Here is a 14,165-nt window from a genome sequence, read left to right on the forward strand (position 1 = left end):
CATCTTAGTGATCTAAAGTCTTTTCCTTTTATTTCCATATAGACTGGATTGTGATCAGATAGAGTTTGTGGGTGAATTTCTGCCTTAATTACTCTCTGTGTCAACTCCTTCGAGATCCACATAAGATCTATTCTCCCCCAACTTTGATTTGGATTTGAAAAGAATGTAAATTGTTTTGACGTGGGATTCTTAAATCTCCATGCGTCGATTAGACCCAAATTTTCCACTAACTCGAAGAAGGTTTTCGGTAGTTTACCTTCCCTCACTTCCTCTTTTCTTGTTGATCTATCTATATTTGGGGAAACTACTCCATTAAAGTCTCCCATCAATATCAAGTGTTGGTCCATCCATTCTAACAATTTATTGCCTACTTCAGAGTAAAATATTGACTTTTTATCATTGGGCGCATATATCCCCACCACATTTATCTTTTCTCCTTGATGGGTAATCTGTACAACTATCATTCTCCCCTCTTCGTCTTTATATAATAATTTTGGATCAAGTTTTTCTTTTACATATAGTACCACTCCTCTTTTCTTGACATTATCTGATGTTACAAAATCCAGTCCTAATCTCTTATTACTAAGAATTCTTTTATGTGATTTTTTTATATGAGTCTCTTGAAGGCAAATTACGTCAAGGTTCTTTTTAAGCAATACATGAGCAATTTGATTTCTTTTATTTTTATTGTTTAGCCCATTCACATTCCATGAAATAATTTTTAAAGTCATCTTTAGTGTACAGTCAGTAAGTAGTCGAGTCTAAGTTGGTTCTACTGTTCTTTGTTATCTGTCTCTTCTTCCTCTTTTTCTTCGTCTAAACTTTCTTCCCCTTCTTCCTCTCCACTTCCTTCACCTCCACCCCTCTCTTCCCCCATCTGTTCCCCTTCTGGTTCCCTCCCTTCCATCCTTCCCAGTTCCTTCTCATATCTTCTTGCGAATTTATTCAGTTCCAAAGGGCTGGTTAATTTAAATCTTTTTTCTTTAAAGTAGAAAGAAATCCCTTCTGGGAATTCCCATCTATATTGGATCCCGTTCTTCTTCAGTTGGTTAGTTAATTTTTTATAGATATCTCTCTTACGAAGAAATCTTGAAGGGATCTCTTTAAATATGATAATTGACTTCCCTTCAATACACAGTTTTTGATTATAATTTAATTTTAATATTTCATTTCTTATATCCAGTGAGTTGAACATAACCAGGACATCTCCTGGCAGTTTTTTCCCTCTGGCTTTGGCTGATTTTGTTTTTATCCGAAAAATGTTTGCAACTGTGTATCCTAAGTCTTCTTCCTTCATATCTAACCAAACTGCTAATTCTCTAACCATCTTAGATCGTATATTTTCATTTGGTTCCTCTGGGATCCCCCTAAATTTCAGGTTTGATTGCCTCTGTCTCATTTGAGTCATCGCCACACCATCCAATAACTCTTCCTGTATTTTGTTTATCTCCCTTACCTCCATCTTAATCCTATCCATATCTTTCCTGTTTTCTTTGGTGTCCCTTTGAACCCTTTTCATTGAATCTTCCAGCACTTTAGATCTCTGGGATAAATCTTTTACTTTTCCTGTTAATTCTCCCGCCACCTCCTCTAATCTCTTATTCACAGAGTCCTGTACTTCCCTTAATTTTTTCTCAATATACTGTTCATTATTTTTAAATTCTTTCCTTATTTCAGCCATCAAATTTTCAATTTTGCATGCTTTTTCTGGTGCTCCTAAGAGGGGAAAGTTATAAATACAAAGGTGGTGCACTATCTTTCTAGGTCCTCCAATTCTTTAATTTTCAGGAGGGAGCCCTGCAGTGTAACCTTCCACTTAAATATGGAAGCTCCCACCGCCATGCTATGATCGCTACAACTCATTTAGGTTTCTTATACATACATATGCGCTCACTTACACAAGTTTGCAATTACTGGGTTACTGGTAGTGAGTACAAGAGGTCAACTGGAACATATTCAAAGGTTTTATGTTGCTGGGTAAGCCCAATAATTGTAAAGGATGGATTGAGTTGTCTTTATTATTCTTACGTTCCCTAACTAGGACTTGACAGTTTGTACAGAACCTCCCTGTTTCGCAATATGAGTCCTGGACAAGGCAAGAGCACTCCCTTTCCTTACAAGAGTCGGCACCTCCCATCCACCTGTCACGGTGGCATGAATGTATAAGCAGCACCGTGAATATTTACTGATTCAGTGAATCTCCCGACACGTCAAGACTGACAAAATTTCGTCACAATTACCAGGTTTGCCATAGCTCAGGCAGACACACACTGTACTTTTCTGTCTATTAAGATGCCCCCATGTATAAGATGCCCCCATTTTGGGGGAGTGAAATTTAAGAAAATGGGGGGAGATGGCACAAAGTTGTTGAGCTTTTTTGTGGAGGATTGCACAGAGTTGTTCAGCTTTTTGGGGCAGGGGGATTATCGAGGGTTGTTGAACTTTTTTTGGGGAGGGGAGCCAAAAATTGCTCTCCCGCACGCATCACAAAATCTGCCTCCTGTCTGTCCCCTTGCTGGCAGAAGTTGCCAGTCGCCCTCCCAATTGACACAGCGCTGGCCAATCAACACCACCCATTGACGCAGCAACCAATGACATGCACAATAGCAGCCGACAGCCACAACAGCAACCAATCAACGTCCACCCTATATATAAGACGGCTCCATGTTTTTAGCTTGATTTCTAAGGAAAAAAACATAGTCTTATACACGGAAAAGTACGGTAATTCCTCTTCAAATCTCCTATATGCCCACAAAATTAGAATTCTGGAATACTAGGCATTAAATCTTTCTTTCTTTTTTAAGCCATGGAAGGAATATCCCCTCATTCATAACTCCAAGCATTTCCTAGCTGGAGGAACAGGAGGGTACTTAAGGAACGTGACAGCCACAGAAATGTTCTCAAGTGAAGCACAACCTGCTATTAGCGTGGAAGGGAAAACCCCACACTCAACTCTCCAACAACAGCGCCATATGACCAAAGGAGCAGACAAGGAGCTGCAAAATCGCTCTTAAAAACTTAAGATCAAACAGCAACAATGCCACTATAAACGGTAAGGGCAGAAAGGCTCCATTAAGAGTTGCCTTCTGCAGTTTTGGTAAGCTATCCTGTTTAAAGAGGCAACACCTAACTGACTTCTCAGAGGAACAAAATAAAAGAAAGACCTGCTCTTCTACATACACTGATGCCCATAACACATAAAAGAAACATCACTGGAAAGACCTGTTATTTCTGACCTCATGCAGTATACACGTACAAGATGCAGCATGCATCTGCATGCAACAGAAGACTACAAGACACAGCACACACCCTCTGAATGACAAGTGCTAATGCAGGTAATTAAACAGGTGGAATAATAGGACTGGCCCGGGATAGGCATCTTTGTGCAGATTAGCCTGGCATATATTTTGATGTTGAAATGGAGGTTAAAAATTGCTGGCCTTTCCTTCCCTGCTCAGAGACTAATGCTATGAATTAGGGCATGGAAAACTGTGTTAAATGGCTTGCTTTGCAGACCTGCCAAGGGGACCTTGTGTGCCTCCTGCAGATGCGCCTTCTTAGAATCCACATTTCTCATGTTGCGGTGGTCATCAGCGGCTGAGATAACTTTGGAGCTGACAAAGGACAAGGCCAATCAACGCTCAAAATCGTAGCCTCTGCATTCAGAGTCAGCATCCTATTCAAGTAACTGTGAACTCCAAGTGAGACTCCTTATGTAGATGGAAAGGTACCTTCCATGCACAAATCCAAAGATTTCAGGGGAAGTCTGCGTACAAAAAGGCTTTAGGGGGGAAAGAGCCAAGTGCAATGGGTACAGAATGCTGACCGACTGTCAAGGAGTTTAAAAACAAAATTCCAGGGGCGGAATGATACCGTATTTTTCGCTCTATAGGATGTACCCGAGCATAGGACGCACCTAGTTTTTAGAGGAGGAAAACAATTAAAAAATATTCTGAATCAAATCATTGCAGCTGCCTCGTGGAACCCGGCTTCAGCGAAAGGAACCGAAGCCTTTGGAGCACAGCGCGAGGTCCCGACCCCTCTCGCTCTCCAGGCTTCAGCAAAAGCAATGCGTAGCCTCCGGAGCGCGGAGGGAGCGCTCCCTCTGTGCTTTGGAGGCTTCGCGTTGCTTTTGCTGAAGCCAAGGAGCCTGCATTCGCTCCACAGGATGCACAAACATTTCCTCTTCATTTTTTGGGGGGAAAAGTGCATCCTATAGAGCGAAAAATACGGTATATCCCAAGAAGAGAGAAGGGGAGCACTCCATACTGCAACACTTCGCTGCAGGTCTCACTTGCATCTCCTGTTACCAAGCGCAAGAGACAAACCACAGGTCCGTAATACTTACGAGCTTTTAGGCGCATATGGCTGGCAACTGCTGGAGACAGCATTTTGAGCTTGATGAACCTCTGATCTTATTAAGCAAAGCAATTCTGGCATTCTTATAAATGTTTCTTGAACATAAGAGGCTGCCTTGAATTGAGTCAGACCATTGGTTCACTGAGCTTAGTAAGTACTGTTTGCTCTTGACTGGCAGTGGTCTTATAACGTCTTTGGCAGGAATCCTTCCACCAGAGACCCTTTAGCTGACAACGCTGGAATCAAACCTTGAACTCCATGTACAGTGGTACCTCTGGTCGCGAACAGGATCCGTTCCAGAGGCCTGTTCACAACCTGAAAAGAACACACCCCACGTCTGAGCATGCACAGGTTGCGATTCGCTGCTTCTGTACATGCACGTGACATCATTTTGCGCATCTGAGCATGCGCGAGTGTCGAAACCCGGAAGTAACCCTTTCTGGTACTTCCGGGTCGCTGCAGGACGCAACCTGAAGCAAACGTAACATGAGGTATGACTGTACGGACATAAGCAAGGAGGCATGTTCTGTTGGCTCACCTTCAATTTCAAGTTTCGACGTCACCCCAAAGGCTATTGGGTTTTGCATCATGATAAGCACTAAACAACTATCCCGTAAGTCAAAGCATTAATTGTTCCCTTTCACAGATGACATCATGGAGGCCAGATTATCAAGACAACATAAGGAGTAGAATCATAGAGTTGGAAGGGACCCTGAGGATCGTCTACCCACTGCAATTCAGGAATATACAGCTGTCCCATGCAGGGATCGAACCTGCAACCTCAAACCTCATGCTCTTAACCAACTGAGCTGCCCAGGCTGAGCAACATCCAATGCCTGATGATAGGAGACCACAAATCCTAATCTACTTTTGTTGCTTATAAAAACCAAAGACTATTAATTTAGAAATGTCATTCTTACAGCGGGGGTTGGATTACGTTAGTGGAAAGCACTCAGGGGCCAGCTTCCAGAAGTGGCTGGGGCCTGACCCAGAAGTGGCTGGGGCTACATAAACACCAAACACACAGTTCACACACATACATACATACACACACACACACCTCTCTCTTCCATGCATTAGGACAGTCTTTTCAAGATTGCTTTCTAAGTCAGGAGCAACAAGTTCACAATATTCTGTTCCTCGGCTCAGGAAAAAAAAAGGGGAAAGATTACTACAACATGATGTACATCATCAATACTGGGCTAGAAGCCATGCTCTAATAGTTATACATCGAGTATCTGTGATCCCATTGTCTAGGAGTGTTGCCTGGGAATCCTAGCCAGAGCAAGAAGTGGCTTTGTTGTTATCGCTTCGATCTTAGAAGCTGGTATTAAGCAAGCGCTCTGCTAGCTCGAGGGCACTCTCACATAAACATCTGAGGAATTATCTCCCTCCTCCTCCTCATTAATATTAAATATAATAAATAATGAGAGTATTCTAATGAAACCTGCTAGAAATCCTGGGAGCAGGGGGTCTCAGCCTAGGGCAGTGAGATGCTCTCTTGGGGCTTCTTCAGACAGGGGGCGGGCTGGTGTGGAGGACTCCCTGGTCCTGAATGGGGTAACTGTGCCCCTGAAGGACCAGGTGCGCAGCCTGGGAGTCATTTTGGACTCACAGCTGTCCATGGAGGCGCAGGTCAATTCTGTATCCAGGGCAGCTGTCCTCCTGGTACACAGGCTGAGACCCTACCTGCCCGCGGACTGTCTCGCGAGAGTGGTGCATGCTCTAGTTATTTCCTGCTTGGACTACCGCAATGCGCTCTATGTGGGGCTACCTTTGAAGGTGGCCCGGAAACTACAACTAATCCAGAATGCAGCAGCTAGACTGGTGACTGGGGGCGGCCGCCGAGACAACATAACACCGGTCTTGAAAGACCTACATTGGCCCCTAGTACGTTTCCGAGCACAATTCAAAGTGTTGGTGTTGACCTTTAAAGCCCTAAATGGCCTCGGCCCAGTATACCTGAAGGAGCGTCTGCACCCCCATCGTTCTGCCCAGACGCTGAGGTCCAGCGCTGAGGGCCTTCTGGTGGTTCCCTCATTGCGAGAAGCAAAGCTACATGGAACCAGGCAGAGGGCCTTCTTGGTAGTGGCGCCCGCCCTGTGGAACGCCCCCCCATCAGATGTCAAAGAGATAAACAACTACTTGACACTCAGAAGACATCTTAAGGCAGCCCTGTTCAGGGAAGTTTTTAATGTGTGACATCTTAGTGACATCATTTTTGGTCTTTGTGGAAGCCACCCAGAGTGGCTGGGGCAACCCAGCCAGATGGGTGGGGTACAAATAATAAATTATTATTATTATTATTATTATTATTATTATTATTATTATTATTATTAATTTCTTGCACACAGAACAGTTCCTTATAGGAAAATGCTCACAAGCAGCATAGAGGTAATGACAAATGGCCATGCATCTATTTCCCTCCATGTGAAGCACATGCGTTAATTGCAGCAGAACCTGGTGCGCAAGTGATGGTTCTATGTAGCAATCTACTTTCCATGCAAGAGTTTCGTGATGTGTAAAGTGGCCCCAAGTCAAAATGGAACTGTGTGAGCTTTTCCAAGAGGAAAGGAGCCCCAGTATGAGGTCAACATGTTGGAGAATACACATCAGCATCAATGAAGGCATGACCTTGCATGTACAGAAGTTGGACACACTAACCAGATAGAGGCAATAGTTGCCATATCAACCCTACCCCACTTATGGATCTACGTCTATTAAATTACCAGAGGAAGTCAGCAGTTAATCACACCAAGCAAGCTGGTGTTAACTCTTTATTAGCAAAACAGGATATGCACAGGAGTGTCAGGCCCAGTGAGAACAGCAACTCAGGTCTGGCCCCCATGAAGCACTTGCCAAGACTAAATGTCCCTGCCTCCACACAGCCAGCTATGTCTTCTCTCCAGGGTTTTCCCAAGCAATTGGAGACTATGTCTACATGCCTGCCTTTGCTCCTCCCGCTTCATGCCTCTTCTGGTTTGGTGGAGGGGGTAGCTTTTTGCAGCAGGATGGGGAAATACCCATGCCTCTACACCAGCCTCACTCATCTCTGCCTCTTGGCCTCCCTTCTCTAGTGTTTCTGCTTCTGCCTCTGGACTTCTCTCTGCCACAGACTCTCCCAGCTCACTAAGCCCTGCTACCTCTTCAGTATATACCGTATTGGCCCGAATATAAGCCGCACCCGAATATAAGCCGCACCTTTAAAATTAAAAGGGGAAAAAGTCAATGCCTGAATATAAGCTGCTCTCTTAAAATTCAGCAGGCACTGACCCCCGTTCCGTTTTACCGTATGTCTGTTTCAGCAGCGATATCGTAAAAGCCAATTTTTGTAAGGTCACGAATTTAAGCCGCACTTTGTAACTTTTCACGGTCAGAATTTGGGGGAAAAGTGAGGCTTATATTCAGGCCAATATGGTAATACCTGGTTTTCAGGATTTCCACAGGCTGCCAACCTGCTACTGGGCCAAGTTCAAGGTTTGTGGCACTAACTTATAAGGGACTCTACATCTCAAGAGTGAGGTTTTTTGAGAGATCACCCAGTAGGCCACTGTGCTGTGCAGGAGAGTTTCTCCTTAAAATCACACTAACTCAACAGGTGTGCCTTCAGAGTGGCTGCCTCTGTTCTGCAGAAAAAACATCCCCATTGAGAAATGAAAGGCACCCACTATCTGTACTTCCCGAGAACAGCTGAAGACATTTCTGTTTCAGCAAGATATTCCAGCAGGATGAAAAGGTCTCTCTGCCTTTAGCTGTTCATTTTGTACCGTTTCTAAAGCGTACTTTGCAACTGCTTTTAACAGTGTTTTTAGTTGTTCTTTTATGGAGTGTTTGTAAATCACCTTGAGAAAAATGCAAAATACCATTCATCAATTACTAAACAACAACAGAGCATGCTAAGAAATGGCTGAAGGGATGACTGAAGGGGAGGGAAGTGGATGGGTTGTAACATTTCCTGATTTCACGTTGTCAATAAGATATATGACCACGGGCTGGCACTAGATGTGGTTACAAAGTCTCCAGAATGACTAATCAATACCAAAAACATTGCACAAGACCTGCAATTCCTTCCCACTTTTCAAGAAAAGCATGTGCAATGAAAGGCACATTTGCAGGGTGCTTTAACAGTCCCCATTTGGTTTGGTTTTACGACTTAATAATAAAACCCCTATTTATGGAAGATGAAAGGACAGGGAACTCTTACTACATCGTCTGTGCAGTTCCCTCAAAGTGGTCTGAAGACAATGCAGGGATCCGAAAGTAAGCGCGCAATTCAGAAGTGTGCAAGCGAGTCAATAAAAAGGCTTTATTTGTGTGTGTGTGAGGATAGTATCAAGCTTGAGATCACCACAGAATTCAAGGACAGTAAATCTCATGAATCCCAGGCAATTCCCAGACCGCGCAAGGGGGCTTTCTGAACAGGATTAGTCCTTGGAAGTTACTCACACTGAAGAAAATGAGGGATCTTTTTGGGTGAAGGTGCATAGGGCTGGTTTACAATTCAGGCTTCCTTTATACAGTGGTACCTCGGGTTAAGAACTTAATTCATTCTGGAAGTCCGTTCTTAACCTGAGGTACCACTTTAGCTAATGGGGCCTCCCGCTGCTGCTGTGCCTCTGAAGCACGATTTCTGTTCTCATCTTGAAGCAAAGTTCTTAACCCGAGGTACTATTTCTGGGTTAGCAGAGTCTGTAACTTGAAGTGTCTGTAACCTGAAGCGTCTGTAACCCAAGCTACCACTGTATTAGCTTTCTGGTGTTATCAGAAGTCTTGCTCTCTACTGCAGTGGGAGATGGTATGGACAAAAGGAAGTGGCAGAGTCTGTAACCTGAAGCGTCTGTAACCCGAGGTAGCACTGCAGATTGTAAAAATAACAATACAGGAGCTTTCAGAGTGCACAGAACAGAACTGTTCATCACCATGCCCTCTAAAAGCAAACTTGAGGGTGGAGTGCCAATCAATCTGGAAGAAAACAGAGGCTCATGAAAACGTCCTCATGAAAATTTTTTAGTGTGGATTTCTCCTGATATACTTATTTTTTGCCTAATATTTTTAATATATCATTTCCGCAAATATATGCATTATTAACTATGCTTTACCCCAGTATATGCAATTTTGTACACATTACTTGGCTGGACAACCGCACTGCAAAATCTGGAATATTTTGATGGATGGCTGTGCTTCAGTTCTCATATTATTTTGGAATGTGCAAATTAGGCAGGTTCACCTTTAATGACAAACCAAGTCGAATTTCTCCCTTGTCCCTGTGGGTACGGTAGGATATCTCATAGAACAGCCTAGCCATTGCATTCTGCACTAGCTGCAATGTTGCCTTGAGCTCCCCCCCCCTTTTTTTAAAAAAAGGAAAACTGGGGTAGAAACCTTCCAATCAAACAAGAGTGAGGGACTTCTTCCAAGCATCTAGGATCAGGGCTACACCTTCCATGAGACAAGGTGAAGCAACTGCCTCAGGTGGCAGGTTCCACAGGGGCAGCAACAGCTCTGGCATGCTCCTTGGAGGCCAATGTTGCCACCTCTACAGCGGCCTCTTGGCAAATACATGGCCCTGCTGGGTCTCCTCTCAACCTAGTCCCCAGTGTAGATCTTTGTTCTCCATTTCTTCCCGATGTAGATCTTCAGCCATTCCCTCTTCCCTAGCAGATGTCTTGGATAATCCCTGTCTAGGAATATCCTGAGATAATGCAAATGAAGTGGTCTGAGAGCATTCTAAAGCAGCCTTCACTAGCTTGGAGACTTCCAAGACTTCCTTGTCACCTGGAAGACACCAGACTGGCAAGGGCTCTTCCCAAAGTGTCAGGAAGACCCTAACTGTGCTGGGCCCAGGGGTAACCCAAGCAACACGGTCCAGGTCCGGTCCCGAATCCAAGGGTTCCGTGAGGAGTCAGTCCAACAGGGCCAAGGCAGGACACGAGGCAGGAAACCAGGCAAGGTCAGGCACAGGATCACAGGCAGGTTCTGGCAAACAGCAATGTTGCTCCCGCAACCTGGGTTGGGGTCCAGCAGCCTTAATCTCTGTTGGGGTAATGGCCGGTCCTGATCCCCCGGTGACTCACCTCCCTGTCTTGCCCGAAGGTGAGCACTCCTCCTGCGAGTACTCAGGTCTCTCCTTCTCTCAGACCTTAGTCTCTGCAGCTCGGGAGATGTTGGTGGGTTACTAGACCCAGGGGCCGCCTCAGCCTCTCCTGACCCAACTGGTAGTGGTGCAGCTGTAAGTGATTGCCCAGCTGGAGGCAATGAGGTAATCCCCGCATCTGGAGCTGGTGTTTGTTGCAGGGGAACCTGGGCAGACTGGGGCCCTTCAGAATCAGGCCCCAGACTAGGTTCAGCTGCCATCTGAGGCAAAGGATCCGGTGTGGACTGAGACTCCTCTGGCTCCGAGTCTGAGTCCCAGGCCATCACACCAACCTTAACATCAAGACAATAACACTGACCTGCTTTGCTGAGCTGCCATAAGCAGAACTACAGAAAAATGTGTGGCTTTGAACATTCTTAAGTGCTATGGGAATACTAGGCACGGTTATTATTTCTATTACTGCAGTGATGATGGATATATGAATTGCAGTCAGCTACAGATTATTATTATTATGCTACCTCCTCTCCCTACAATTCTACTCTCTCTATATATAGATGTATATTCCTCCTAGGATAAATGCAGGACACAGTACAATGGTCCCCTATCTCCACTGGTGTGAACCACCTTCAACAGTGAACTGGCCTGCAGTGAGAATGAAAGCATTTTAAACGAATGAAGAAAGAGCAAGCAAAGGCAGAATAGAAAATGGGTTTTAATTCCCCACTTTTCAGAGAGAGAAAAGGACGACAGGATGTGCACAACTGGGTTTACCGAGATAAAGCGTTTTCCCTAAGTACCTTGGCTATGCACTCACAGAGAGGGCGGTGGGCTCTTGTGGGCGTTGCTTTTTTGGAACGGCAATAAAACGTGACCTTTGAGACTCGTTTTTCGCATTAAGGAGTTTGGAGTAGGAGGAGAGACTGCCCCAGGCTTTTCTCCTTGACACAGCGCCAAATGTGTCATCACAGGGCTTCAAGTGCTTGGGATGGGAACTTACAGAATGGCCATTTCTCCAACTCAACTTTTCATTAATGCTGATAAATCAAAAGCGGCTGACGCAACGGTCCACATTGCTGCAGCAGCATTCGTGCTAGCACCATGCACTCTGACCCGTAGCTTGTTGGTAGGCTGTGGGAACATTCCCCCTGACCGATATTCTAGACCCCTTCCTAGAATATTCATCTTTCATTACAGCAAAAAGCAAGTCTCTAGAAGGGCTGGGTGATATCTGGTTTTCAACATCAGGATATATAACCAGCTAAACATCACAATACATCATAATGTCTGGTATCAGGATGGAACTATGTAAAGGTATTGGCTGGCTTCATGGTTTTCCCCACATTGTGATTTTGTGTAACACACACACACACACACACACACACACACACACACACACACCATGATTTGCTATCTATTGCCAGGTCAAACATTATGAAATCAACATCATGATATGGATTTCAAACCGGTTTTGGATGATACAGTCATACCTTGGAAGCTGAACAGCTTAGTTACCGAATGTTTTGGCTCCTGAACATCACAAACCCGGAAGTGACTGTTCCGGTTTGGGAACTATTTTTAGAAGCCAAACATCCAACAGGGCTTCCGCAGCTTCCAACACAGTCAATCAGAAACCACACTTTTGGAAGTCGAATGGACTTCTGGAACGGATTCCGTTCGACTTCCAAGGTACGACTGTATATCGATCAAATCTGGTCTCTAGCCGTTTGGCTCATGAAGATAAGGAAAAAGAAATATGCAGGCAGTGCCATGCAACTAGGAAACTTGGGTGATGGGGATGACAGGACATAAAAGAGATTTCGGCGCCACTCCTCCGCCTGCCTCCTCCCCCCCAAAAAAACCCACCAACACCATGACAAGGACTGAGCACCCCCACTAGCTACAAAAAATCTGAGTTTAGCTGGAAAAGAAAAATGGGAGTGGTGATGGAATAGAGTAGCCTCAAGAAGGATATGGCTGGCTAGCACCCTAAGGGGAAGCACACTTCTTAGGACAATGCACTGCAGTGTTTTGTTGCAGGTCCCTATTATTCTGTTCCATTCTCCAGCAAGAACATCCCACTGTTTTGTCCAAAAAAATTAAAAAAAATACAGAGGCACTGGGATGACTAATGTCTGGCACTTAATTGTCATTTTACTAGAAATTTAATTTTGCAAATGTGATTTAATAAACTAAATACCTTCCAATGTACTGGGCTACATTTATTCCCATTTTTGCCCTTATACAGGAATCATAACAGTGTTCTCTAACACACACACACACACACACACACCAACCCCCAGTTATGCACAGGTCAACCACAAAATCCCCACTCTCTGCAAAGTTTCTGCTACAAGTCAGGACCTTACCTTTCCGGAACAACTCCTGAAGGCTTTCCGCGCTTTGATTCAATACAGCCCATATTTCTTCTTCATGCAGTGGTCCTCCCCGAACCTCCAGGGCTTCAGCTAGTGACACATGCATGTTATCTGAGGAATCAAGACAAGATGACACTTGTTCAAGAATCTGCCAGGACTCCATTCAGGTCTTTCTGATGCGTACTATTTGCATAGAATTCGGGAGGAATTTTGCTCTGAAGGCAACAACAAGGGCAATTCAAACCTACCTCCAAAACATAGTATTTAGATTCCTGAAAACATCTTGCATGCAAAGGGCACACGAAGAGGGGTTGCTTCCAGTCAGAGTAGACAGTTTGGGACTTGATGGACCAAAGGTCTTATTGGGACTAAGGCAGTTCCATAGGTTCTATTCTCACATTAAATGCACTAAGTGGCTTCTATTTATTTTTTTCCTTACAGACCTGCCCTGGCTAAGTTCTGCAACTGTAGGGTTAATTTTTGTGCTCATATAAATCTTCCTCTCTCACACATCAGGGCTAGTAGCCCAGAGGCAGGCAGGGAAAAATAAGGAGATGTTTGGTACTGTCTTATGCTGACTGACTCTCCAGACAAGGGTCTTTTCCCAGCTCTCCCTGGAGACACAGAGGATTGAACCTGTGACCTTCTGCATGCGAAGTATGTGGGGCTTTGCCATTGAGCTACAACCCCTCCCCTAAAGTAGTCTGTCTGCAATTCACCAACTGCAAGTTGCTCGGACTGAAGTGTCAGGACAAAATCCAGAGCTTCTGTAGGGCCAGTACACTCACCAGGGCAAGACGGTTTGAACATATAACTGCACTGGCTGCCAATTTGTTTCCGGGTCTAAGTACTGGTTTTCACCTATTAAGCCTTAAACAACTCAGGACCCCAAGACCTCATGGACCTCCTCTTCTCATATGAACCAACCCTGACCCTGCGATCATCATCTGGTGCCCTTCTTAGTGTGCCTCGTCCGTGAGAGGTCCAGAGGGAGGCAACACGAGAATGGGCCTTTTCTGTGGTGGCTCCCTACTTGTGGGGTACGTTCCCCATGGAAGCCTGCCTGGTGCTTTCATTACATATCTTAAGGTGTCGGGCTAATTAAAAGGATCTATGGCCTTTCAAACTATAAGGGTTTTTGTTTGTTTGTTATGGGGTATATTTGTTTAGGTTTTCATATTGTAAACTGCCCTGTGATCTTTGGATGAAGGGCAGTATAGAAATTTTAATAATAATAATAATGATAATGATAATGTGACGCAACTGGTTATTTGTGTCACCTGATCTCTGCTGATTCAGAAGCTGCAGTAGCACCACTTAGCCACTTGTAATGATGG

General features: G+C 44.7%; 1 protein-coding gene across 1 annotated transcript in view; it reads right to left on the bottom strand.

Annotated features, from left to right (window-relative positions):
- PTPN13 (protein tyrosine phosphatase non-receptor type 13) overlaps positions 1-14,165 on the bottom strand; it is a 158,436-nt gene that overhangs the window by 99,899 nt on the left and 44,372 nt on the right. The window contains exon 2 of the mRNA XM_053404141.1: positions 12,820-12,939. Within this exon, the coding sequence (XP_053260116.1) occupies positions 12,820-12,934 (115 nt within the window). The 5' untranslated portion in view covers positions 12,935-12,939. The remainder of the gene's footprint in view (positions 1-12,819; positions 12,940-14,165) is intronic.

This window comes from Podarcis raffonei, chromosome 9, assembly GCF_027172205.1.
Source record: "Podarcis raffonei isolate rPodRaf1 chromosome 9, rPodRaf1.pri, whole genome shotgun sequence".
Lineage (NCBI taxonomy): Eukaryota > Metazoa > Chordata > Lepidosauria > Squamata > Lacertidae > Podarcis > Podarcis raffonei.